Here is a 26353-nt window from a genome sequence, read left to right on the forward strand (position 1 = left end):
CTAGTCTGAAAGTGAAGCCATAATATCACACATTTAAAGTTTGCCACAGTATATATAGTGCTGATCTTTCGGTTGTTAATTAAGAAACTGGCTCCATGTAGCCAGACATGCTTAAATCCTGCCTGTATCACCCCAGCAAAATCAGCGATCTCTTTCTAAATGCAAACTATTAGGTTTGTAATACAATTTGATGTTTTTCTCTGTTTCTTAAGCAAGTTTGTTTTCTCTCTCTAGGGTTATAGAAAATGGAGAAAAAAACCGAATGACCTATCAGAGTATAGCAATCGTTTTTGGCCCCACTCTGCTAAAGCCAGAAAGAGAGACTGGTAATATAGCGGTTCATACTGTGTACCAAAACCAGATTGTAGAATTGATTCTTCTGGAATTGAGCACTGTCTTTGGACGCTGACTCTCATGAAAAATAGCCTGTGGAAATGAAGCTGGATTCAGAAATTTCAAATCTTAAAAATGGTGTGTTTCATTTTTGGACCAAGCAGTGACATTGACTCTAATTTTGCACTTTTTTGAGGGTCAGAGAGGAAGAAGAAAGTGAAGATACTAGCGGGGCCCTCATTTGCTGTTTTGTTGCAAGCAAACAGCAAGCTATGACTGTGTGTAATTTTGGATTCATTTTATCCTGGATGCTTGCATCTCATATTTGAATATCAGTAAAAGATCAAAACTCAGAATTCTAACCAGTCATATACACTGGATAACTTGGGAAGGAAAACTGTGTGGGTCCCGTGTGTCATCGCCCTTGCTGTCACCAAACTGGATAATGTAGATTTCTCTCATGCTCTGTAAGCTCTTCACTTGGTACAATGACAGTCATTGCCAGTTATTTTAAAAGACATTCTTGGGCGTTGAAAACAAATGAAGTTGATCCATTTGAGACCTGTGTACTACTTTTTTCAGGGAATCTGCATGAGTGGCAGTCTTTAGTGCTGAAGCTCGTAACCCAGATAGGATCCTTGGGGAAGGTTTGCTGTCTGATTTTACTGTCTCACAGCTTCCTTGCTGGATACCTTAGTTGTTTGTTGGGACAGCACACTGACAGTACTTAAAACACTGTGATATACTGGAGTTCTGATTAGTCTAAGTCAAATCAGGGTATTTGGTACGTGCTGTACTGAATTATAGCTAACAATCCTGATTATGTTTAGTGCCATATTGAGTTCTTGGTATGACCCTCTGGAAGTAGACATTGTTTGATGTAAATATGGGCTAAGGACTTAATATAATTTAGCTTATGTATATACCTGTGTTGTATAGGCTTAGAGTACATCTAACCCGGTGTTTCTAATCATGGCATTGGTAACCGTTTCCATGGCTTCCTCCAGAAATAAGCCATTATTTGGGAAAGTTAAACCATGCACTTTCAGGTTTTAATTGCATTTACTGGCAGATTACTTCAATGAGAATGGTACTGGGAAATACTGAGTAGACTTGCTAAATACTGAACACACTACAAGAGGAGCTCTTTAGGTTATTTAATATGTACAGAAGACATTGGGAAAGCATAACAGAATTCTAACCCCCACTTGAATAGTGGAAACCTGTGTAAATCAGATGGGTGTGGGATAGAAAACGACACTGCAAAATTTGAGTATTTTCTTTTTACATTACTAATGTAGATTGATTTATATAATAAACAGGGTTTGGAAGGTTTTGTTACAGGGAAGCATGGTCTGTTGAAGATTTCTAAATGTATTTTTCTAAATTAACTGCTGTATATGAAATATCTAATCTAATAAAGGAACTGTAATAAGCTTAGAGGGTTTTTCCATTGGAGATGTGCATTTTGGTTCTTAATTTGTTGTTGATGTTTTGTTTGTTTTTATTTACTGACATACTTTATACCTCATTTTAGAAAATCAACTAAATCCATATTTCCTGTGGCAGATTGACTTTTCTCACTCCTATGTTTTCTGTTCTTTCTGTACCAACAGCTCCTTAACACCACACACTTCTTTTTTCATCAGGGTTTGAAAGGAAATGATTTATGACCATGATTCTTTTTACCGGGATTGCATTTGTAATTTCCAGATTGCCTTCCTTGGTAACAATTTGTGTGTGTGTGTGTGTGTGTGTGTGTGTGTGTGTGTGTGTGTGTGTGTGTGATCTGTGCAGAACCTTTCTCCTAAATCTTGTAGCTAAGATAATCTCTGTGTTGTAATCTTCTTAAATACATAACATACTAAGCTGCTTGCCAGTGGATGCAGATTGCTTTGGTTTTGGGGGAGGCTGCTCGTTCATTCCTGGCTGCTCAGACTTGAAATAATTACACAAAACTGTATCAATTAAACACTGTTTGGCCAGTGACTCTAGCATATTTCTAGCAAGCTCTTGCATCTTAAATTAACCCATTCCTATTATTTTATATTTTACAACGAGGCTCATGGCCTACCGGTGGGAAGGTTCCAGCTGGCAGCTCGCGTCTTTCTCCTCTTAGTGGTTACATGGCTTCTCTCTGATTCTGCCTGCTCTCTGTATCTCTATTAGCCTGGCTTTACTCTGTTAAGCCATTGGCCAAAAGCAACTTCTTTATTAACCAATGGCAATAAAACATATTCACAGCATACATCTCCTCCCACATCATTTTGAATGGGAATAGGAAGAATTTCCAAATCAGCACGTGTAGGCCTGCAGATGCCGTTAATAATACAGTGTGCTTTAGGGCTCTTGTGTCTTGACTATGTACCAGGAAACCAATTAGACTTGAGTCTGTGATCTGTGGTATTCTTTCTCTTGGTGGTCATGGACATGTTAAAGGGTTAAAATTGTCCTGTGTTTCTTGTTTCAAAGTACATGTGTGTATGCAAAGTCTTTGATGTTGTATTGTTCTACCACTAATATTGTATTGTAATGGTGTATGTACAATGAGGTCAGTGTCTTGTTTTTTCATCCTTTGTGAATTAAAAGTTATCAATTGTTTTTGTAATAACAAAACCAGTAATATTTTCCTGTCTTGACAACTTGATTTTTTAGCAGAAAATATATTAAAAGCTAAAAATAAATATTATTAGTGGAATTTTATTTACTAACAGGCCTTTTTTCAACATATCACAAAAGAGACAATTGAAAGAAAAAGTTTATTTGAATCACAATTGCAATTCTAGTTAGAAAAATACTTCCTTAAATGTTTTATCAGTGAAACATTTTGCCTTTTACTCTGAAGAATATGAACAGCTCTGACAAGGCATTGTTTTAGAGCGGGGTAATCGGGCTTTTCCTCTTTTGTGAAGACTACAAATGCAGTCATGAGTTCAGCCAGACTTCAAACTTAATGGCTGATAGGTTATGTTCATAAAATACATCCTCACATAAGTGTGTGCATTGCTGTCGCCCATGGGCGTGAAACTCACTAAAAACGGTACTGAGTAGTGGCTGATGCCTGGGAATCTGTGACTGTTCTAATGTCAGCACTTGCAGCTTTGACAGCTGCAATATTGGATAGTAAGTCTGCAACAGCAGGAAAACTTACTCTGTATTTGTGCCAAGAACGTTTTTCCAGCTAGTGAGAGAAGCTTCTAATGAAAGTAAATATGGAGTTTCCTTGTAGCACCAACTCCTCAGACTGTACCGGAGCATATGGCAGTGTTCAGAAGACAGACTAGGACACCCTGCTCTCAGTTGTCTAGGAAAATTCACATGTTCTAATACTGCACTTGGACAGAAATTTGAAAGTGCTTAGAAAATAGGATTTTGTATAGTTGACTTTGTGTCTAAACCCTAGCCCTCAGCCCTGATCTGATGGCCCTAATTTGGGAAATGCATTTCCAGTATGTGACTAGAAAAGGTGTTTAATATGCCCACTGTTTAGTTTCTGTCACAATAGTGTTGGAAATGGGTGCAGGTTTTGTTTTTTGTTTTAACATTTTCTAGTCCTCTTAAATGTGACTTTTAATTTGAAATAAAAGAAAAAAAAAGGTACAGAAAACCAGCAGGCTCATAACAATGGTGTGATGAAGTCTCCTGGAAATCCTGTAAAGTCAGACTGAGCCAAACCAGACTGCTTATTGGAGAAGGGAGGAGCAGGATGCCTGATGAGATGGTCTCTAACTGCCAGGGTGAGTCTCCTGAGGATTCCCAGTGAGTCTTCACGCAGTTCTGTAGACCAGTGGTGGCGGTAAGTATATTCAGCTTGATTGTACTTTTCACACATTAGTCTTATATGGGTCTGGCATGTAAATGAACCCCTTGATTTCCTTCTTGGCCGCCCTTTGCCCATGGCACATGTGAACAGAAGCACTTTCATAGTGTTCACACACAGCACTTGCAGAACAAGGTAACAACCGGACAAGCCACTACAGTACACACTTAGCAAAGTCTGATTTCTTTCCCCTCCTAAGCTCTCCCTTTATTACACTTCTGCCAGTGCACGCAGATAAGCATGCTTTGGTAAAGATGTTTAATTACTAATGCTGGTAGCCAGCTCTTTCAAGTAGTTCTGGTACTTGTGGTTCATGACAGGTGGTATTGAAACTTATCCTGATCCTTACACCGTTGATGAACTTCATAGACATCAGCAGGACATGTGATGTTGAGCAGCTGTAGCAACAGGGCCTTTCCAGGTGAAGTTATGACTCAGTGACCTGGAGGTCCTGCATAACCTTCAAGGCCTTTTCTCCCTTTGGCACATTTTGAAAGTTCACATTCAGGCAAAAGCAATGGGAAACTCAGTCTTTTTAACTGATAAAGACTAGGAGGAGTCTTTATAGTTAGGGGAATTTGTCTGCTTCTTTTAACAGATGAATTAACGGGCCTGGATTGCTTATGAATGTCCCAAGTTATAAGTATACTTATCAACTAAAGCCTGAGGCTAAAAGGAGCTAGTTTCCCCCCTTGATAAAAATCTATTAAATATATTCATAATTCTGGGCAGTTTGATCAAAGTTATTTCTAGTAACATTTTATATGGTATATTTTGATCATGTTTTTCCGTTCCAGATTCTCCCTGCTTCCCTAAACACCAGACTTCATTATCTCTCATAAAAGAACAAAACAAAAACTGAAAAAACAACCAATAAGACCAAAAAAAGTTGACAAAGCCAAAGTAAATAAAGCCACAAAACAAATAGGCAAAAATACCACATAGAGTTCATTTTGTGTGGCCAACTACTATATATGGAATGTGCCCTGAAGTGAAACACCATTGGAGAAAACTGATTCTCCCTTTACCAGTATCAGTTACCTATAGCTTCTTAGTAAGAGGCGGGAGCCTGTTCTACTCGCCCTACCCCATCTCAGTGCTGGGACCCGCCTGGCTTGAACATGTGTAGGTCTTATCTAGGCTGCTACAGTCTCTGTGAGTTAAAATGTGTATCAGCCCTGTTGTGACTTGAAGTTATCCATCACCTCTGGCTCTTAAAATCTTATCCTACTCTTCTGCCTAAATTCTGAGCCCTGGGGGAGGAGGTTGGTGAGGAGATCTCCTTTAGGACTGAGTGCTCCAAGGTTTCTCACTGTTTCCATTGTCCGGTTGTGGATCTCTTGATTCCCTTCTATTGGAAGAAGCAGCTTCTCTGATGAGGGTCAAGCGATGTACTGAACTGTGGGTATAGCAGCAAGTCATTAGGAGACAGCTTATTGTCATGATTAACTGTTAGTTTAACATGATCAGTTGAGTTAAGTTATGCCTTATTCATAAACGATCCACCTTGGAGGATGCCTGAAGCCTTGGTCGGTACCAAACTGCTTATCCCTATCTATATCCATCCATCCATCCATTTACATACATTTGTTTCTTATGTGTGGGTTCTGTATTTGTGGATTCAGTCAACCATTAACCAAAAATATTCAGCATAGCAAATATTTATGTGTTGTAAGTGATCTATATGACTTAAATTATGTGGGAACATGCATAGGCTCAGTACTGTAATACAGTAAATATTGCAGCATTAAGGGACTTGGGTTCTATGGATTTTTAGTATCTGCTAGGGAAGAGTCTTCGATCTGAGAGATCAAGGCATTGGTTTTTCCAGTATAGCCTGCAACGTTGCCACACACCCAGCACCAATCTATTCTTTCATGTTTTGTTTTTATGGCCAACATTTGCCTCGTGTTTGCTTTGCATCACTCCACTTGCACTCTGGGCCCATCATTAAGTAAACTTGATTTTGAAATTTGAAGTTAACTTGAAAGCAAGCACTGGTACACTGCTGTTCATCTCATAGCCTCAGATAACTACCAGGTGATAAAAGTAGTGTACACAGTGTGGCTTCACCAGACAAAAAGATGGCTTGTGTCTCATGCGGATAGAGATTTCATCTTTCTACTCAGAACAGTGAACAAACTATGTTTTGGATTTTCTATTTAATGGTTTAGAACTACCACTGTACAGCAGCTTTACAGCAACTATACACCAACTGTAGCCTCGGGAAAAACTGCAAGAAAGGAGGAATTATTGTAAGACACATTCTAGATCAATACGTCTATTTGGGGGGAGAGCATAACTCCTATTATTTTGTGTCTTATTGTCAGGCTAAGATAATTTTATGTGACACTGAAATTCTATTCTTTTACACATTATGCTCATTGTGTAGGTGGCATGGGCTAGGGCCTGGTTTCTGCTATCTTTTTCATTCTGGCTGCATAGAAAATGAACGAGAATCTCTCTCCCCCTCACTCCCTCATCTCCTCTTCCGCTCCCTCCCTTCCCCCTCTCTTCCCTAGCAAAAAAATGAAGCCTGAAGTGTTTGTATCCATTGGTCCTGAACAGACCATTGTGTGTATTTATCTCTTTAGTATGTGTTTCAGTTAGTTCCATATAAAGAGTTGTCCATAGGTGCCAACCACCGTTAAAGTTCTTCGTGGTAAAACGCAGCTAAGATTTGCTCTTTTAAGCAGGTAACTGCATGACTGAACATTCATAGTGTGCAACCAGAGACTCTCCATCTTCATAGCTTTGCCTTACTCCACCTCAAGCTCTTGGCCCATACATTTCTGTTTTGTCTCTATTATAACTAATTCATCTAAATGCAATCAAACAGTATTTGCCTTTTTATGAGTGGCTTGTTCATTTCCTCATGTCTTTAAGATGCTTTCATTTTTAGCATATTATGGGGTTACCGTCCTTTTACAGGCTGAATAACTTTTTTTTTTAACCCATTGCCTATCAGTAGGGAAGGTGGATTCCACATCTTGGTCACTGTGGCTAATGCTGTTAGAAGACAGGACGGATAACTAGGTCTTTAAGACTTAGCCCAGCACTTGGTGGGAAGCAGGAGCAGGAGGAGCTCTGTGAGTTAGTGACTAGGCCTTTTCTACAGAATAGGAACCAGCCTTGTGAGGCCCTGGCTGACAACAGCAAAAAGTACTCTTGGCAGTGGTATTGAATTTGACACCAAAGATGACAAGACAATTGAACTTCATAGTATCAAGTGTTTAAAAGAAAAATACAAATACAAATGCAAAGGTACAAAACTAAAACTCAACAATTCAAAATAAGCAAAGGACTTGACTGTTTGCTCCAAAATACATGGACAGCCATTGGACCTGTGAAAACACAGGGATAGCCGTTGGCCTGTGAAAATACATGGATAGCCATTGGCCTGTGAAAATAACATGGATAGCCTTTGACCTGTGAAAATACATGGATAGCCATTGGCCTGTGAAAACACATGGATAGCCATTGGCCTATGAAAAGAAGCCCCGGCTTCTGGTCAAAGAAGTCAGTTTGGAAAGAGATCTCAGCTTCACACACACAGAATGACTGTTCACAGGAAAGATAGGGTACGGGTGTGGAGAGACTTGAATGCTTGCAGTGATTAGCAGTCCCTTGTTGAGGATGTAAAACCACTGTTATTTAAGAAGACCTGTTCTTCTCAACAACTCCTTAGTCATGGTGACCACATTTCAGATGCCCAACAGTAACATCCTGTGGCCAGCATTATCTCATCCTAACAAGAGAACATTCCAGAAGATTGATTGTGAAGAATAAGTCATTTTTAAAAATTTATTTTATTTATTATATGTAGTGTTCTGTCTACATGTTTGCCTGAACGCCACAAGAGGGCACCAGATCTCATTACAGATGGTTGTGAGCCACCATGTGGTTGCTGGGAGTTGAACTCAAGACCTCTGGAAGAGCAGGCAATGCTCTTAACCTCTGAGCCATCTCTCCAGCCCAAGAATAAATAATTATAAAACAAAATTTTTGCCAAGTTCTTGGATACAAGAACTAAGGGACAGAATGTTTGGTTGTTGCCTAAGACACTAGACTTTAACATTAGGGAGGGAATATAGCTTAAATAGAGGGCTTCCCAGCCTAAAAACCTGTCACAGTATGGGCCTGTGGATTGGGGCTATTAGAGCTGGCAGAAGGTGGTGTGATTTTCAGTTACAGTGTCATCAAAATTGGGTTTTAAAAAGACACTTTGAAATTGTCTTAAAAGGAACCTCATTCTCTTTGGGTGGGTGGGGGGTGGCCTGCACTATGAGAATCTTCTCAGAACCGTGTCACAAACTTACATCCAAACCTTAGGAATTTGCTGTGGGGTAATGTTCTCATACATGGTAGAGATTTCTCACTCATATTGGTTTGGTAAAGTGCTGATTGGTCAGTAGCCAGGCAGGAAGTTTAAGCGGGGTAACCAGACTAGGAGAATTCTGGGAAGAAGAAAGGCAGAAAATCAGTCACCAGCCAGACACAGAGGAAGCAAGATGAGAATGTCTCTGAGAAAAGGTACCGAGCCACATGGCTAAACATAAGTAAGAATTATGGGTTAATTTAAATGGTAAGTTAATAATAAACGTGAGCAATAGGCCAGCCAATTTATACTTAAGATAAGCCTCTGTATATTTCTTTAGGACTGAATGGCTATGGGACTGGACAAGACAGAAACTTTCATCTATAGGAATTTCAACTTTGGTGGGAACGATTTTCTAAATTCTATTTTAGGAACTCCGAAGAAGCAGTGAAAACCGTGGGCTATGAGCTGCTTCACTCCACCCTCTGCAGACCGCAGTGGTGAACTGGAGATAGCAAGGTCGTCTCTGGATGCCTGACATTCAGGCATGAATAAGAGAACATTGTCAGTATTCTTAAAACAAATCACTGGGTCTGCACATGACTGCTGCTTGCTGAAGTGTGGATTACAACTTCACAGGAAAAGCCTCCAGAACAGGTGGAATTAGTTGGTTTTTCCTCCTCCTTCTCCCTCCCCCCCCCTCTGTTTCTTTTTCTTTTTCTTTTTTTTTTTTCTGTGTAGCTTTGGAGCCTATTCTGGAACTTGCTCTGTAGACCAGTCTGGCCTTGAACTCACAGAGATTCACCTGCCTCAGACTCCTGAGTGCTGGGATTAAAGGCGTATGCCTCCACTTCCCGACAGTGTTTTTGTTTTTCATCAAATTACTATTTGGTTTATTTTAAGAATGTAGGCCATGTCCCCCCTCCACCGCCAGTGGTAACACTCATGTATAGTTAACATACAATGTTCTAGTTGAAGAAGCTGCTATGGATGTATTTTTAACCCTGTTCTAAAGGCTTTCTATGAATAAGATTCTTTAAGTTCTGGGAAGGGAGTATGGTTCCCTTCAATCCATCTTACTGTGTTTCAGGTCAGACTGAGATCACAGGAATGTCATCAAGCTTTGCCCCTGCTTGTCATCGAGAGCACAGGTATGGGAAGCTTCCTGTCACCTTTTCCCTTCCTACCCTGTTCTGTTGTTTGTTTTTGACAGTTTTGTTGCTCCCCTGGAGCCTGTGGTAGGACTTCTTGAGGACTGTTCAGAGTGTCTAGTTTTTCCTGGACATGATGAACTCAAGTGACAAAGGCATGAGGGAGGGTGTCTAAAAAGCCAACACCACCACATTGAGAAGGAAACTAGATCATATCTGCTGATCAAGAGTCCTAACATTCTTGGGTAATAGTTCTACATATTCTGTGGATCCTGCTCTTGGCTGAAGAACCAGATCTAAAGGAACATCCCTGATACACAGTTACTGACCTAGTAATGACAAGATAAAAGATTATCGAATCTACTTTAAAAAACAACTATTAATATCAAATATTTTGTATTGGTATGGACTTTTGTGTATTAATACAAATTTAAGGTAATTTTTGTTACAACACACTGTATATGTTTCTACTCTTGTTTAAAGAATTTTTGTATATTGTTATAAATTTAAAGTTATTTCTGTTATACCATATTGTACATATATTTCTATTCTTGTTTAAGATATTGTACCTATGTAATTTTTTTGAAATGTAAGGTAAAATTCTAGTTTTTGAAAGCTATTTGTGAATTAATTAGGATAATCAAGAAACACAGATCAGTAGTCACCTATAACAATCAAATTTGTAGTCATGTATTACAAGCAGAATTGATAGGTATGTTTTCAAGATTATATAGAGATATATGGTTTTCATCTACTTCAAAGACCTATAGAATATGGTATTTAAAATGTTTTGTTAACCTCAGGGTTAACAGCCACACAGTCAGCCATGAAATAAGAGGAAAAGCAAGATATATAGAAATAGAGAAAGGTAAATCCCAGAGACAAAAGGTAGGTGGAATCATTTAAGTTAAGAAAAGCTGGCTAGAAATAAGCCAAGTTAAGGCCAGGTGTTTATAAGAAAGAATAAGACTCCATGTGTGATTTATTTGGGAGCTGGGTGACAGGTCCCTCAAAGAGCCAAAGAGAAAAAGAAAAAAGGAAAAAAATTTCCTCCCCTACATTTTGGTGCACCAACATGGGGCCAGAGTAAAAGAAAATATAACATTTTCCCATTTTCTTTCTTTCTTATCTCTGATGTATAAACTTCCCATCACTACAGTGAAATACAGAGGCAACAAGCTTATGAGAAGTTTATTTTGGCTCAGCATTCTTGGAGTTCTAGTCTACCACCTGTAATTACCTTTGGGACTTTGACAAGGGCTGCACCTCTTGCCAAGAACACAGAGCACATAAAAGAGCAGACTTCACCCCCAAAGCTAAGCAGTAGGGATAAGACTCCACAATCCTCTTCAGGGAGTGCCCTAGTCGTGCAAATATCTGTTAGGTCCCACCTACCCCAAAGCATCACCCTGGGGACCAGCCTTTATACACTGTCTATGGAGGGTACTCATCCAAATTGTAGCCCTTGAACATGAGATATTTAATTACTCATAGAAGTAAGAACTTGATGAGGGAGAAACTATGCTATATACTGTCACAGAAATGAAAATTTTGTACTTTTTTTTTACAATGAATACACAATTTTTAAAATTGTTTTGAGCATCATATTGGTATATTCTTTCTGGTGCATATCTAATAGGAAATTGAACAAGTGTGTTCATGTGGGATATTTGGGTTTTACCCAAATTCTCAGAATGGAATAAAGGAGTTACAGCAGTCTGGTTAAAACAAAAGTTTAGGCTCTTGAATTTCAACTGGCAGTCACAGTAGGATCCATAAGCCATCTTATGTATGGAAAAGAAGACACAGTAATTTATTAACTGTGCCTACCAAAGAGACCTACAGAACGTGATCAGCTAAGGAGGAGAGCCTAGTACCTGCACTCTGAAGTCCACTTCTCATTTGTAGTGAGGAGCTGCGGGCAGGCCTGCTTTTTGCCTCACCCGGCTCCCGCACAGCTAGCTTAGTCCCAGAAATAACAACACAGAAATTGTATTCATTTAAGCACTGCCTGGCCCATTATCTCTAGAGAGTTAGTTACTGACTAACTCTCATATCTTGATATTAACCCATTTCTAACAATCTGTGTAGCACCATGAGGTGGTGGCTTACCGGAAAAGATTCAGCATGTCTGACCTGGTGACTGGCTCCATGGCTTCTGCCTCATAGCCCTCTTCCCAGCATTCTGTTTTGTTTACTCTGCCTACCTAATTTTTTGTCCTATCAAGGGGCCAAGGCAGTCTCTTTATTGACCAATAAAAATAACACAATAGACAGATAACCCTCCTCCATCACTCATTCAGTGATAGCACAGCTTATGGATATACAGCTGGTTCCAGGTGTGAAGCAAGAAGTAGACAGATGATCCTGCAAGGTCTGATCACAGCAGAGAACCTGATGAATGTGACAAGGTTTTTGTCGAGAGCATTGTGACAGCACAAGGAACACCACTGAGCAAAAGAAGGACAGTTTCAGCTTCAGTGATAACTGTGACGAACTGAAACCTCTTCCTATGCTCAAATGCACAACTTCATTTAAAACTAGATTGGTCACCTTGGGGTGGTAAGAGGGAATCTTGTCATCTTTAAGTCATGAAGGAAAATCCAGTTTGTCCTATCCATGCTGGGCTAGAGACCAATGGCAGACGAGGGGAAGCACCAACTAATGATGGACAAGGAAGTGAGAAAATACCAGGTGTTCAGCTATAAAGTGAATTGATATGGTTCAAGAAATTGCTATTGTCATCATTCAGAGAAAACTATTGTACTGTTTGATTTTATCACACAGGAAGTAGACTTTGAGTCTGGGCCAGGGTCTGAATTCAGTTCCCAGAAAACTCAGAGGACCACATCATGAGCCCGTGCGAGGAATATCCAGACTGTAGAAACTGTAGGAAAAGAACATGTGGAGAAGAACACGATAAATTTGTGTATCTTTTTTTTCCTCAGCTGAGAATTAGGCATGAGTTAGAAAGAAAGTCAATGGCCAAAATTTAGGTATTTGGCACTTGGTCAGTTCTCTTATTATCTGCACTCTTCTATTGTTCTCTGTTTTTCTTTTTGTTTTTGAGATAGAGGTAGTTTTGGCTGACCTGGAACACTCCGTGTAGACCAGGATAACCTTAAACCTACAGTGATTCATTTGCTGTTGCCTCTCCAGTGCTGGGCTCAGAGACATTTGACACCTTGTCCAGCTTTTCTGCACTTTGAGGGCACTTTGTGGTAGAACTCCTCTGTGATATATACCGCTACATATATGTACACATGGTTCCTCTGATCAGTGTATAATGGCATCATGGTAGCATTTAGATCAACTTGGATTCATGTATTGTTTGGTTGGTTTGTCAAAGCAGCAGATGGAAGGAGTGTTGATGCTGATGAGGATTGAAAAGATGCCCGTCTGATTCACACTGTGAGCAGCACAGAAACTGACAAAATATTCTCCCAGTACTCAAAAACGATGGCTTCATTCAGTAGAGAAAGACTGATTACCCACAAGTGAAGTGTTGACACATGCCTTAATTGTCCTCTTTTGTTTTCTAGTTGATGCAAATGAAATATCTGCCAACATGCATGCCAGATTACACTCATTAATCAGTTGTAACCTTGGAATGGCTGCAGGTACAAGCATTTTTGGGACAAGTCAATAAAAACACTGAGAATAAATTGTTCATGTGGAATTTTCTATAAAGAGATTATAAATCAAATATGCATCACTAAATTCTTTTATCTTGTGTGTGTGTTTTGTGCTAGTTATTAAGCAGCACACTTCTGGAAATTTAAACATTAGTAATAAATGTTACTTGCTTTGCTATTAGCAAGGTAATAGAATTACTTCAGCTACAGAGTAGCAAGTTAGCACAAGAACATGGAGTTTTGCTACAATGAAGCATGTCACAAAGGGGAAGATTGGGGTCTGTTTACTTAGTATGGATTATAGAACATGTTCAGCAGCTATGATTCACAGAGTCAAGGGCTTTCATTCATCCGGACAAAAAGTAGAATCTTGAAATCAAGTCCCATCCTGCTGCTGACCTTCAGAAGGGAGCAGATGTGTGGTTACTTTTAACAATGTTAGTGTAGGTGTGGAAATGAGAGTAAACTCGGGAGCCCTTTCTTCTGAAGTTCGTAGGAAACAGACTATGGTGCTAGGTTAGGCAGCTATGCAGAGCCCGATTTCAGCAAACTCAGAGGCACGTGAGTTCCAAAAATCACCCCATGGGAACGCTTTTAGGAAGTAAGATTGCAAATAGACTTTCAGTGAGAGCAGAGTCGGGGAAGAGAAGAGAGAGTGACTAAATACAGCGGTGCCTGTCTGCGAAGCTCTCTGGCAAATGCAGGCGACAAAGAAGAGCTCAAGTTGCCCAGACAGAGCACGTCACCAAAATGTCCATGCAACAGTGCAGCTGTATGAGGCTATTAGAAATTTGTCACGAAGGTAAATAATGAGCTGCAGAATCCCAGCAAGCAGTGCTGGATAAAACAAGGCAGAGATGGATGGATGCCAGAGGAAAGCCATGGAGAGAAGGCAGCAGCTCAGATGGGCTCATCTCCAGAATCAGACCAACCCTGGTGCTCTTCTACCTCTTGAAGAACCTGCCGACAGACACCCCAAATATGTCTTACGCACAAGATGCTGTGTAAGAGTGGAAAGAGCATTCACGAGCATCAGTTCAGGAAGAAGAACACTTGAGCATGGGGTTGGGCACATGAATTCTAGGACTAGGGAAGCTGAGGCAGGATGATTGTGAATTTGAGGCTAGGCTGGGTTGCAGAGTGAGACCCTGAAAGAAAAAACAAAGGGTTTGAAAAATGTTGTAATCAACAAAGCCTTGTATGAAATTGTTGTCTGGGTTTCTGTCCTACCTGGTTTCTGTCCTCCCACCAGGTTCTACAGCCGTTTAGCCCCAAAGAAATCACACAGAGGTCTATATTAATGATAAACTGATTGGCCCATTAGCTTCTTATTAACTCTTATAACTTATGTTAACCCATTATTCTTATCTATGTTAGCCACATGGCTCAGTACCTTTTTCAGTGGGGCAATCACACCTTCCTTCTTCTGTGATTGGAACAGGACTGGGTCCTCTTCCCAGAATTCTCCTGTTCTCATTGATTTGCCTCTACTTCCTGTCTGGTTGTCCCACCTATACTTCCTGCCTGGCAACTGGCCAATCAGCATTTATTTAAAATATACTTACTTGACAGAATACAGACCATTGTCCCACACCATGAAATTGCACCCAATGTCTTAGATAACACTTAGCCTCTGGTGCTTCTTGGTGTAATAGCTGCTACAAATATGAATGCCACAAACATGGCCTCATGGGAGCTGTGCTGATACTAATGAAGCTGGCTGTTTTGCTGCGTCACTCACTGGATGTGTCAACACTGAAAAGATGAACATTCAGTGAGCCGGCACCATCCAGTGGAGACCAGTGTATGACGATAAAGGAATGGAGATAGTTATAAGATCTGTTTAAGTTGCAATGTAGATTTTAATTTGAAAGTAAAGTATGGAAAATTCAACTTCTACTTGCCATGTTCTGGTGTGATGTAAAGAATGCTCCCTACAATTATTGGGAAAAGTGGTTTAAACACTCCTTCTCTCTAGCTATGGGAGGTTAAAGTACCCCACACAATCAGAGCAACACTTTAAATACTGAAATAGACATGACAACCCTTAGTTCCTGTTGATCCAAGTATTAATAAAATATATGAAAGTAAATTTATACATGTATAAAATAATAGCTGTGTTGTTTTGAAAACCTACTTATTTTCATAAGAGTTGACATGAAATAGATTTAAAACTCTGTGTCTTTGTTCTTAATATGATCAACAATTTTTTTATCAATTGATAAAAAAAATCCAGATAAGCAATTTTCATTCTGAGCAGTCTCATTGTAACCCATGTGACTCTGAGCTTGCAACATCCCTGCCTTAGCCTCCCGAGAGCTGGAATCATAGTGTAAGTACTAGTGGTTGTTTTTGTTTAACTGGATTCAGAAGGAGAAGTTCCCAGGGAGGACAGCCTCCATCTCTGGTGTTTTCTTTGACTCCCTTCATTCACTTGGCCAAAAGTTTAGCATGTTCTACTGCTTCCGCCTTGTTTTTCTTTGTGTGTTGTAACAAGACGCTGAATGTTGACTACTTTGGTCCTGGACTTCTTACCCTCTTTGTTTAAGGGTTTTCTGACCACATATTGGTGGACATCATCTGTAGAGAGAGTGGAAAACTTTCAGATTCTGCTCACTCTTGTGGGCCCCACCTTCTGAGGCACAGTGGCACCTGCCAGTCCAGGACTTTCTTTCTCTCTTTTTGTTTTTCCCACAATAACCGAATTGAGAACATTCAGGTTGACATCCACAATACAACCCCTAATAGACTCACATTTCTCTCTCACTCTCTTTGGTCTAGAACGAGAATGCCCCTTACTCACCAGCACTTTGCAGAGGGTCAAGATGTCTTGCTTCATGAAAAACCTTGTATCTGGACCACATAACCCTTCCACTCTTCACCCAGAGCACCAGCAGCTACTTCTTCTCATGGGCAGTATGACATTTGTGGGCATTGTCCCCTTCAGGGAGTTCCTGACAGCTGGCGGCTGGAAAAAAACATTCATCTTCATCTTGATGCAACTGATGCCCCGGAGATCCCATGAAAAAGAACTGAATTTTATTTTATTTTTGGTCAATTGTTTTTCTTAGCATATTTTATCCTATTTATCTTAATTTTTGTGTAACTGATTTTAAAATTATTTTTTATTTTGTGTGTATGAAGTGCCATGCCTGTTGCCTATGGAAGCAAAAATAAGACATGGGATTCCTAGAAACTGGAATTACAGATGGTTGTGAGCTGCCCTGTGGATGCCAGGAACCAAACCCAAGTCCTCCAAATCCAAGTTAAGAGCAGAAAGTGCTCTTAACTGCTGAGCCATCTCTCCAGCTCCAAATAGGCTATGTTTTGAAGTGAGCATGATGCCACTGACTTAAGATGACATCTTTATCATATACTCAATTCTGTATATATTTTGCCTTTGGACATTTTCTTTGGGTCAGTGATCTATCAGTTCGTGTGTACCTGTTGAAGTCTGTGGTATAGTTTTCTAACTGTTTTCCCCTTTCCTGCTAGCTCTCCTTTCAACAATGCCCTTGGTTTACTTGCTCATATTTTCATGTGGTTTGCCTTGCACGGGGAGACGTGTGTCTCAGCCTGTGCTTTGCTGCCAGTTCTGTCGCCACCTAAGATGGTTCATGATCAGGGATGCACGAAGTTGTGATTTGCAGAGGGAAATGCTCTGACTCATGCCAATGTGATACACTTCGTAGGAGCTGAGTCATCCGCTTTGGCTGTCGTTCTGTATAAACTGCTTTGTTTATACTAAGGTAGCAGAGGGCAAAATTAGAATACAGTATTTATTACTATTTTTATTATTGTTCTCGAGTTCAGTGTAATTCAATGGAGAAATTCCATTCCAACCTAAATTCACAAGGAGCCTGCTTCTTGAGATGGTTCCATGTTCTGTTACTTCACCAGTATCTATCCTGCCTAGCAGGAAGTTACTGTCTAGACCAAGAGATGGCTTTGCTCTGATAGTTCCGAGACAGAGAGAGAAAGAGAGACTCAGTAGAATATTGTGTTATATCCCAATAAACATATTGTAGCCTGACAATACCTAATACACCTAACTGTGAAGCATTGCGGCACAGTCTTGCATGCCTTAAAAGAGCTCAGAATGCATTAGCCTATGGCAGAGCAAAGCATTGGGCACATGAAGTCTGTTGGACCATGACGTGCTGAATAACGCTGTAGTTGGTTGAAGACTACCCCAAAAGAGAAACATGGGATGGTTGTCCATCAGATGCTTTTGCTCCATCAGAAAGTGAAGAGTGTTGACTGGCAGCTTTGAGGCTGCTGTTGAGGTGGTGTTGAGGACCACCAGGAAAGGTGCAATTACAGTGTTATTTCAAGATTCAAAAGCATATTTTACCTAAACTACTCTTCTCATTTTGGATGAACTGTAAAATTAACTGTAGCTTAGTGGCCTGAGGACAACTCTGGGCAGCTGAATAATTTGCTTCTGATGAGCACTGACTGTGGAGTGAGAAGGACAAACGAGGAGGCTCACAGCCCAGTCCATCGCGCTGCATCCCTGCTTCTGTTAGCTTTCCTGTTTCTAATGCTATTGTCCCCATTGTTTTATACATTTAGAGTGTATGTGCTTGCATGTGTGCGTGTGTGGTATGTGTGCATGTGCGTGTGTGTGCGTGTGTGGTGTGTGTGCATGTGTGTGGGTGCGTGTGTGGTGTGTGCACATGTGCATGTGTGTGAACGTGTGTGAACGTGTGTGTATGTGTGTGTAGTGTGTATGCATGATGTGTGGTGTGTGTATGTGTATGGTATGTGTGTCTGATGTGTATGTGTGGTATGTGTAATGTGTGCATGTGTGTGTGTGTGAATGTGTGTGTGTGAACGTGTGTGTGTGTGAACGTGTGTGTGTGTGAACGTGCGTGTATGTGTGTGTAGTGTGTATGCATGATGTGTGGTGTGTGTGCATGTGCGTATGTGTGTGCGTGTGTGGTGTGTATGCATGATGTGTGGTGTGTATGTGTGTGGTATGTGTGTCTGGTGTGTATGTGTGTGTGATGTGTGCGCATGTGCGTGTGTGTAAACGTGTTGTAAAGGAAAAAATATATATATCACTCTTGATGCTGGAATGCAGGGCCTTAGAAATAAACAATTCAGGCCCCTTGCTGTAAGGGAGGGGAAGGGAGCCTTTTGTCCTGCGACAGGATATGAGTCAGGATATTTACAGTCTCCAGCTAGGAAGGCAGGAAGAGATAAGAAAAACAGGTAGCACAAACCCCTCCTTGGTATCCAGGTGGGTCTCCAGCCAGGACAGGAAGCCCCTGGACAACCCCCCTCCTTGGTATTTAGACGAAAGGTCAAGAATGTGCCAGGACAGGAAGCCCCTGGACAATCCCCCTCCTTGGTATTTAGATGAAAGGTCAAGAATGTGCCACTCAGCTTAGCCTTATTTAAATTGACCAATGGAATGAATCCCTGTAACCACGCTTTTTTGCTTCTGTACCCGCGCTTTTGCTCTCCTATAAGAACCCCTCACCCCCAACCTGGGCGCGCAAGTCCTTCGAGAGACTTGTCGCCCAGGTACCTGTGCATCCACCAATAAACCTCCTGCTGTTTGCATCCGGCTGTGTGTTTTCGACTGATCTTTGGGCACGGGGTCTTTCCCGAGGGAAGACGCCCACGGGAGTCTTTCATTTGGTGCATTGGCCGGGAACTTGAGGCCCCTATCCCAGAGACCGCCGAACCACTGCCGGGAGGTGAGGTAAGCTGGCCAGAATTCCATGTTTTATGTTCTATGTCCTGTACTTGTCTTACGTCTTTGGCGTTTGATTGTTGGGCTGTGAATTTGAATTTGTACAATTCAGCTGGGTCGATTTGTATTTTGTCGGGCCTCGGAAAGGAACTGACGAGTTCGTACTTTCCCCCCCCCCCCCCGCACCCCAGAAGACGTTCCGAGGGAGTTTTGGAGCCCGATTTTTCGGGGCTCGTTTGTCCGAACCCGTACGGGGTTTGTTTGGGAGGTGGGATTTCCGGAGCCCCTTTGTAACCTCCGTTCGTGCAGCGTGTTTGACTGTCAGTCTGTTTGTCCTATTGTGCATCTTTTGTCTGTTTGTTTATTGGAACACCAGCTTGGGGCAATCTTTAACCACCCCTTTAAGCCTCACTCTAGGACACTGGTCAGACGTCTCTAAACGAGCGAGCAATCAAACGCTCGAAGTCAAGAAGAAAAAATGGCAGAGCCTCTGTTCCTCGGAATGGCCCACATTCAACGTGGGCTGGCCGCGGGACGGCACTTTCAACAAGAATGTTATTTTGCAGGTCAAGGAACGAGTCTTCGACAAAGGGCCCCATGGACACCCTGACCAGGTCGCTTATATTGTTACTTGGGAGAGTTTGACTAATGACCCACCCCCCTGGGTAGCCCCCTTTATTTCTCCAGAGAAATCCCAACCCTCCCTAGGTCTCACTCCTTCGGCCCCGACTCCTCCTCCGCCTTCCCCTCCTCCGCCTTCCCCTCCTCCGCCTTCCCCTCCTCCGCCTTCCCTATCAAAGACCCCCACCCCTACGGTCTCCTCCCTTTATCCTGCACTGACGAAGGAGGAGACCCCCAAACTACATGGAAGACCGAAGGAGACCCATAAGCAGCCAGCTGTCCTTCCCCCTGACCCAAATTCCCCTCTTGTCGACCTCCTATCCAAAGATCCTCCCCCCTACAACCCCCAGCAGGAGCCCGGGAATAATGAAGCGGATCCTGCGACACCCTCGCCCTCGTCACGAAGCTCCCCACCCACTGCTTCCCCTGTTGCGAGCAGGCTCCGGGGAAAGCGTGAACCGTCTCCCCCGGATTCCACCTCCCAAGCATTTCCCCTGCGACAGGGAAATAACGGCCAGTTTCAATACTGGCCCTTTTCCGCCTCTGATCTATACAATTGGAAACAACACAATCCTCCCTTTTCCAAGGATCCTATGGCATTAACTAGTTTAATAGAGTCTATTCTGCTTACACACCAACCAACCTGGGACGATTGCCAACAGTTACTACAGACCCTCCTCACTTCTGAGGAAAAACAAAGGGTCTTCGCAGAGGCACGAAAGCAGGTTCCCGGAGAAGATGGGAGGCCAACCCAGTTGCCCAACGAGATTGATGCTGTCTTCCCCCTCACCAGGCCTGACTGGGATTTTACTATGATCGCAGGTAGGACACACCTACACCTTTATCGCCAGTTGCTCATAGCGGGTCTCCGAGGGGCTGGTCGTCGCCCCACTATTGGCACAGGTAAAGCAAACGATTCAAGGGGCAGATGAGTCTCCAGCAGCTTTTTTAGAAAGGCTTAAGGAAGCATATCGTATGTATACGCCTTATGATCCCGAGGACCCAGGGCAGGCTAACGGCTTGTCGATGTCCTTTATCTGTCAGTCAGCACCTGACATCAGGAACAAGTTACAGAGGCTGGAGAATTTGCAGGGGTATACGCTACAGGATCTACTTAAGGAGGCAGAGAAAATCTTCAACAAAAGGGAGACTCAAGAAGAAAGGGAGGACCGTATCCGTAGAGAGAAAGAAGAAAGGGAAGATAGATTGAGAAGGGAAGCAGAGGAAAAGGAGGAGGCTAGAGATAGAAAAAGGAATAGGGAATTGAGCCGCCTCTTGGCCGCCGCAGTTCAGAGCCAGGGAAGTCGACAGGGAGATAGGATGGGAGAACGGAGAGGCCCTCGCGTGGAACGCGACCAATGTGCCTACTGCAAGGAAAGAGGACACTGGGCGAAAGACTGCCCTAAAAATACTCGTAAGCCCAGAGGCCCCAAACCACGAGCCTCACTCCTGGCCCTAGATGAAGACTAGGGGGGTCAGGGCCAGGAACCCCCCCCCCGAGCCCAGGTTAACACTCGATGTCGGGGGGCAGCCGGTTACTTTCCTAGTAGATACCGGAGCTCAGCATTCGGTTCTTACCCGGTCACCTGGACCGCTCAGTGAATGGACTGCTTGGGTACAAGGAGCCACCGGCAGAAGACAATATCGCTGGACCACCGAGCGGAAGGTGCAATTAGCAACTGGTAAAGTAACTCATTCCTTCCTACATGTTCCAGACTGCCCCTATCCATTACTGGGGCGAGACTTACTCACCAAACTGAAAGCCCAAATTCATTTTGAGGGGGCAGGGGTTCGAGTGTCAGGCCCAAACGGGGACCCCCTCCAGGTCTTGACTTTACAATTGGAGGACGAATACCGGCTATACGAACAGGACCCCAAGGTACAAGGGTCCAGGGACTTGGACATATGGCTTACAGAGTACCCACAGGCATGGGCCGAGACGGGAGGTATGGGGCTAGCGCTACAGCAGCCCCCGTTGGTTGTAGCCCTGAAGGCCTCAGCCACCCCAATCTCAGTCAAGCAATACCCCATGTCAAATGAGGCCTACCAGGGGATAAGACCTCATATCAAGAGGCTATTAGAAGAAGGCATCCTGACTCCCTGCCGGTCACCTTGGAATACCCCCCTCCTCCCAGTAAAGAAACCAGGGACAAAGGATTATCGGCTGGTACAGGACCTCAGGGAAATAAATAAGAGAGTTGAAGACATACACCCGACCGTCCCTAATCCATATAATTTACTAAGCACCCTGCCACCTTCACACACCTGGTATACGGTGCTAGACTTGAAGGACGCCTTCTTCTGTCTCAGATTAAGCCCCAAAAGTCAACCCCTTTTCGCCTTCGAATGGAGAGACCCCGAATTGGGGATTTCAGGCCAACTGACATGGACCCGGCTCCCACAGGGCTATAAGAATAGCCCCACCCTATTTGATGAGGCCTTGCACCGGGACCTTGCGGACTTCAGAGTTCAACACCCGTCATTGATCCTGCTCCAGTACGTGGATGATCTTCTGCTGGCAGCCCCCACAGAACATGACTGCTGACAAGGTACGGGGGCCCTATTGCAGACCCTGGGACGGCTGGGCTATCGAGCATCTGCCAAAAAGGCCCAGATATGCCAGACTGAGGTGACTTATTTGGGATACAAATTAAAAGAGGGACAGCGTTGGCTCACAGCCGCACGCAAAGAGACTGTATCTCGCATACCTGCACCCCGAAACCCTCGCCAGTTAAGGGAATTCCTGGGGACAGCTGGGTTCTGCTGCTTATGGATACCAGGCTTCGCTGAAATGGCAGCTCCCCTCTATCCCCTCACCAAGCAGGGGGTCCCATTTGAATGGACAGATAAACAACAAGGGGCTTTCGAGAACATCAAACGGGCCCTCCTCTCCTCCCCGGCACTGAGTCTGCCGGATGTCACTAAGCCATTCGAACTGTTTGTTGATGAAAAACAAGGATATGCCAAGGGGGTCTTGACCCAAAGACTTGGACCATGGAAACGCCCTGTCGCATACTTATCAAAGAAATTAGACCCAGTGGCCTCAGGCTGGCACCCTTGCCTACGGATGGTGGCAGCCATTGCCATCCTTATTAAGGATGCTGGCAAACTGACTTTGGGACAGCCCCTGACCATTCTGGCACCCCATGCCGTCGAGGCCTTGATTAGGCAGCCCCCTGACTGGTGGCTCTCCAACGCCTGCATGACCCACTACCAATCGTTGCTGTTGGATACGGACCGAGTCCAGTTTGGACCTGTAGTCGCCCTTAATCCGGCGACCTTGCTACCCACACCGGAAGGACCAGACCAGCATGACTGCCTTCAGATCCTCGCAGAAATGCATGGAACCCTGACTGCCTTCAGATCCTCGCAGAATGCATGGACTTGACTGATCAGCCCCTCCCAGATGCGGACCACACCTGGTACACCGATGGGAGCAGTTACCTACTAAATGGAGAACGCAGGGCGGGAGCCGCAGTTACCACGGAGACCCAGGTAATCTGGGCCAGTGCATTGCCCAGCGGCACCTCGGCCCAACAAGCTGAACTCATCGCTCTGACTCAAGCCCTTAGATTGGCAGAAGGTAAGAAACTGAATGTTTATACTGATAGTCGGTATGCTTTCGCCACTGCACACATACATGGAGAAATATACCGGAGACGAGGGCTCTTAACCTCAGAAGGCAAGGAAATTAAAAATAAAACAGAGATCCTTGCTCTATTAGAGGCCTTATTCCTCCCCAAAAGACTGAGCATTATGCATTGTCCCGGACACCAAAAAGGAAATCACGCCGAGGCCAGAGGAAATCGGTGGGCGGATGAAGCGGCCTGAGAGGCTGCTTTGGGACTGCAAATTCTCACCCTAGTATCTGAGCCCGTCCAATCCACAATAGACTGGGCCTATGATAAAGAGGACATACACCTACTCCAAAAATTGGGGGCAGAATACAACTCAGCGAATAGACGCTGGATTTATCGGGGAAAAATAGCAGTGCCCATAAAAATAACCCATGAACTTATAGACTACTTACATAAATTGACCCATTTAGGTACAAAGAAAATGAAAACCCTCCTAGACAGAATGGAGACTGGACAATTCCTCCTGAACAGGGATAGGGCACTCCAACGGACAATAGATAATTGCAGGGCCTGTGCCCAAATTAATACAGGCCACTCGAAAACCCTCCAAGGGGTGCGTCTCCGAGGACACCGGCCTGGCATCCACTGGGAAATAGACTTCACCGAAATTAAACCTGGTTTATATGGGTACAGATACTTGCTGGTTTTTATAGACACCTTTTCAGGATGGGTAGAGGCCTATCCCACCAAACATGAAACAGCCAGGATGGTTGCCAAGAAGTTATTGGAAGAAATTTTTCCCCTATATGGGATGCCAAAGGTATTGGGATCTGATAATGGGCCAGCCTTCGTCTCCCAGGTAAGTCAGTTGGTGGCCAAGTTACTGGGGATTGATTGGAAATTACATTGTGCTTATAGACCCCAGAGTTCAGGACAGGTAGAGCGTATGAACAGAACTATTAAGGAGACTCTGTCTAAATTAACGCTCGCAACTGGCACAAAGGATTGGGTGTTGCTCCTACCCCTAGCTCTATATCGAGCTAGGAACACTCCTGAGCCACATGGCCTTACCCCATTTGAAATATTGTATGGGGCACCGCCTCCAGCCGTACATTTCTTCGATATGGACATTGCAGACTATGCTAACTCCCCTTCTCTACAAGCCCATTTACAGGCCCTGCAGCTGGTACAACAAGAGGTCTGGAAACCCCTGGCAGCAGCCTACCAAGACAGCCTCAACCAGCCGGTGGTGCCCCATCAGTACCAGATTGGAGACACTGTTTGGGTCCGTAGACATCAGACCAAGAACCTGGAACCGCGCTGGAAGGGACCGTACACTGTTCTCCTGACCACCCCAACGGCGCTCAAGGTGGACGGAATTGCTGCCTGGATCCACGCCTCACACGTGAAAGCCGCCAGCCCAGAACAACAGACGGCCAGCCAAAAGGAAGGATGGAAGATCCAACGCTCCCAAAACCCCTTAAAGATAAGACTGGTTCGAAAATGATATTATGGGCATTAGTCTTTCCCATATTGATCTTGGGCTCCATGGGGGCTCCTAATGGAAGCCCCCATGCAATTTATTCCTTAACCTGGCAGATTATTTCCCAGACTGGGGAGGTAGTCTGGAAAACGACTGGCCAACATGCCCTCAATACCTGGTGGCCTCCCCTCACCCCGGATTTTTGTCAGCTAGCTGCGGGACTAGACTCTTGGGACATAGCCACCACTGACCATAGTCAATTAACGAGAAGCATGCCGGCCACGGGGGGAGGATCTGTAGGCTGCTCCAACCCCGGGCGAAGATATCGATTAGCAAAGGCCGACTTTTATGTCTGCCCCCGGGATGGCCGAGATCGAGCTACGGCTTACAAATGTGGGGGATATAATGAAATGTTCTGTGCGGCTTGGGGATGTGAAACGACTGGGGATGCCTACTGGAAACCCCATTCCAGCTGGGATAAGATCAGGGTGACCCGCGGCTGGGAGAAAAGGAGATGGGATGAGGAGTACTTTACAGAGTATTGCCAGCTCTCCAAATGTGGAACTGATGGAGAATGCTTGCCCCTCAATATCACCTTCACTGAACAGGATAAAAAGGCCACTGAATGGCAACAAGGGTATACTTGGGGGCTCAGATGGTACTTGGAGTCCACAGACAGGGGGTTAGTTTTCAAGATACAGCTTAAAGCAGAGGCTATAGTCCCCCGGTCAATAGGACCCAATCAGGTCCTGGCAAATCAGAAGCCCCCATCTTTACCCAAAGCGCCAGCTACCCCTCGCCTGACTAACCTTACTACTGCTCCCACCACCACCTTTACCCCCCAGCAGCCACAACTAAGCAGGAAAGAGGAACGGGAGATCGTCTTTTAGACCTCATCAGGGGGGCTTACCAGGCCTTAAATCACTCGGACCCGGATCGGGCCCACGATTGCTGGCTCTGCCTTAACCCAAGTCCCCCATATTATGAGGGGATAGCTCTCAGGGGCAACTATAGCAATGTCACCTCACCACCCCCCATCTGCCAGAGCATGAACCATCATCTAACCCTCACTCAGGTGACAGGTACTGGAGTTTGCATAGGAGCTGCGTCTGGCCAGCCCTTTTGCATCTCAACCGCGCCCGTTATCAAGGGAAACTATTATCTAGTCCCACCAAATGGGACCCTCTGGGCCTGTAATACCGGCCTAACCCCCTGTGTTTCGGCAATAGTATTCAACCAAACGCATGAATATTGTGTCTTGGTACAAATCTGGCCGCGCATCACGTACCACTCAGATGAGGCGGTCCTCCAATATTATGAATACCTTCCCCGGAGGGAAAGACGGGAAGCTATTACCCTGACCCTGGCCGTACTCCTGGGGGTGGGGGGCGTTGCGGCAGGGATAGGTACGGGGGCTGCCGCTCTAGTACGCACGGACCAATATATGCTTTTACATCAAGCTATGAATGAAGACCTAAGGGCTCTTGAGAAGTCAGTTAGAACCCTGACGGAATCAGTAGCTTCCCTGTCAGAGGTGGTACTACAAAATAGAAGAGGACTAGATTTGCTCTTCCTCAAGGAAGGAGGCCTTTGTGCGGCCTTAAAGGAAGAATGTTGTTTTTATACTGATAAAACCGGCGTAGTGACTGAAACTCTAGATAAACTAAAAGAAAGGCTAGAAAAACGTAAAAAAGAATTTGAAGCCCAGCA

General features: G+C 43.9%; 2 protein-coding genes across 9 annotated transcripts in view; both read left to right on the plus strand.

Moving 5' to 3' along the window:
• Positions 1-3017, plus strand: part of Arhgap12 (Rho GTPase activating protein 12) — a 103641-nt gene extending 100624 nt beyond the window's left edge. For all 8 annotated transcript variants that reach the window (XM_085698915.2, XM_085698916.2, XM_085698917.2 and 5 more), the window contains one exon: positions 235-3017. In XM_085698915.2, the coding sequence (XP_085555041.2) occupies positions 235-409 (175 nt within the window). In that variant the 3' untranslated portion in view covers positions 410-3017. The remainder of the gene's footprint in view (positions 1-234) is intronic.
• A 331-nt stretch (positions 3018-3348) lies between these two features.
• Positions 3349-24700, plus strand: LOC148119744 (uncharacterized). The gene is given in 6 exon segments (XM_087896732.1): positions 3349-3373; positions 9562-9622; positions 19074-20474; positions 20476-21048; positions 21050-22913; positions 22946-24700. Coding segments are annotated over 6 exon segments (5646 nt in total). The 3' UTR covers positions 24668-24700.
• Positions 24701-26353: the final 1653 nt, after the last annotated feature.

Source organism: Myodes glareolus, chromosome 14, assembly GCF_982192425.1.
Source record: "Myodes glareolus chromosome 14, mMyoGla1.1, whole genome shotgun sequence".
In the NCBI taxonomy this organism is placed as follows: domain Eukaryota; kingdom Metazoa; phylum Chordata; class Mammalia; order Rodentia; family Cricetidae; genus Myodes; species Myodes glareolus.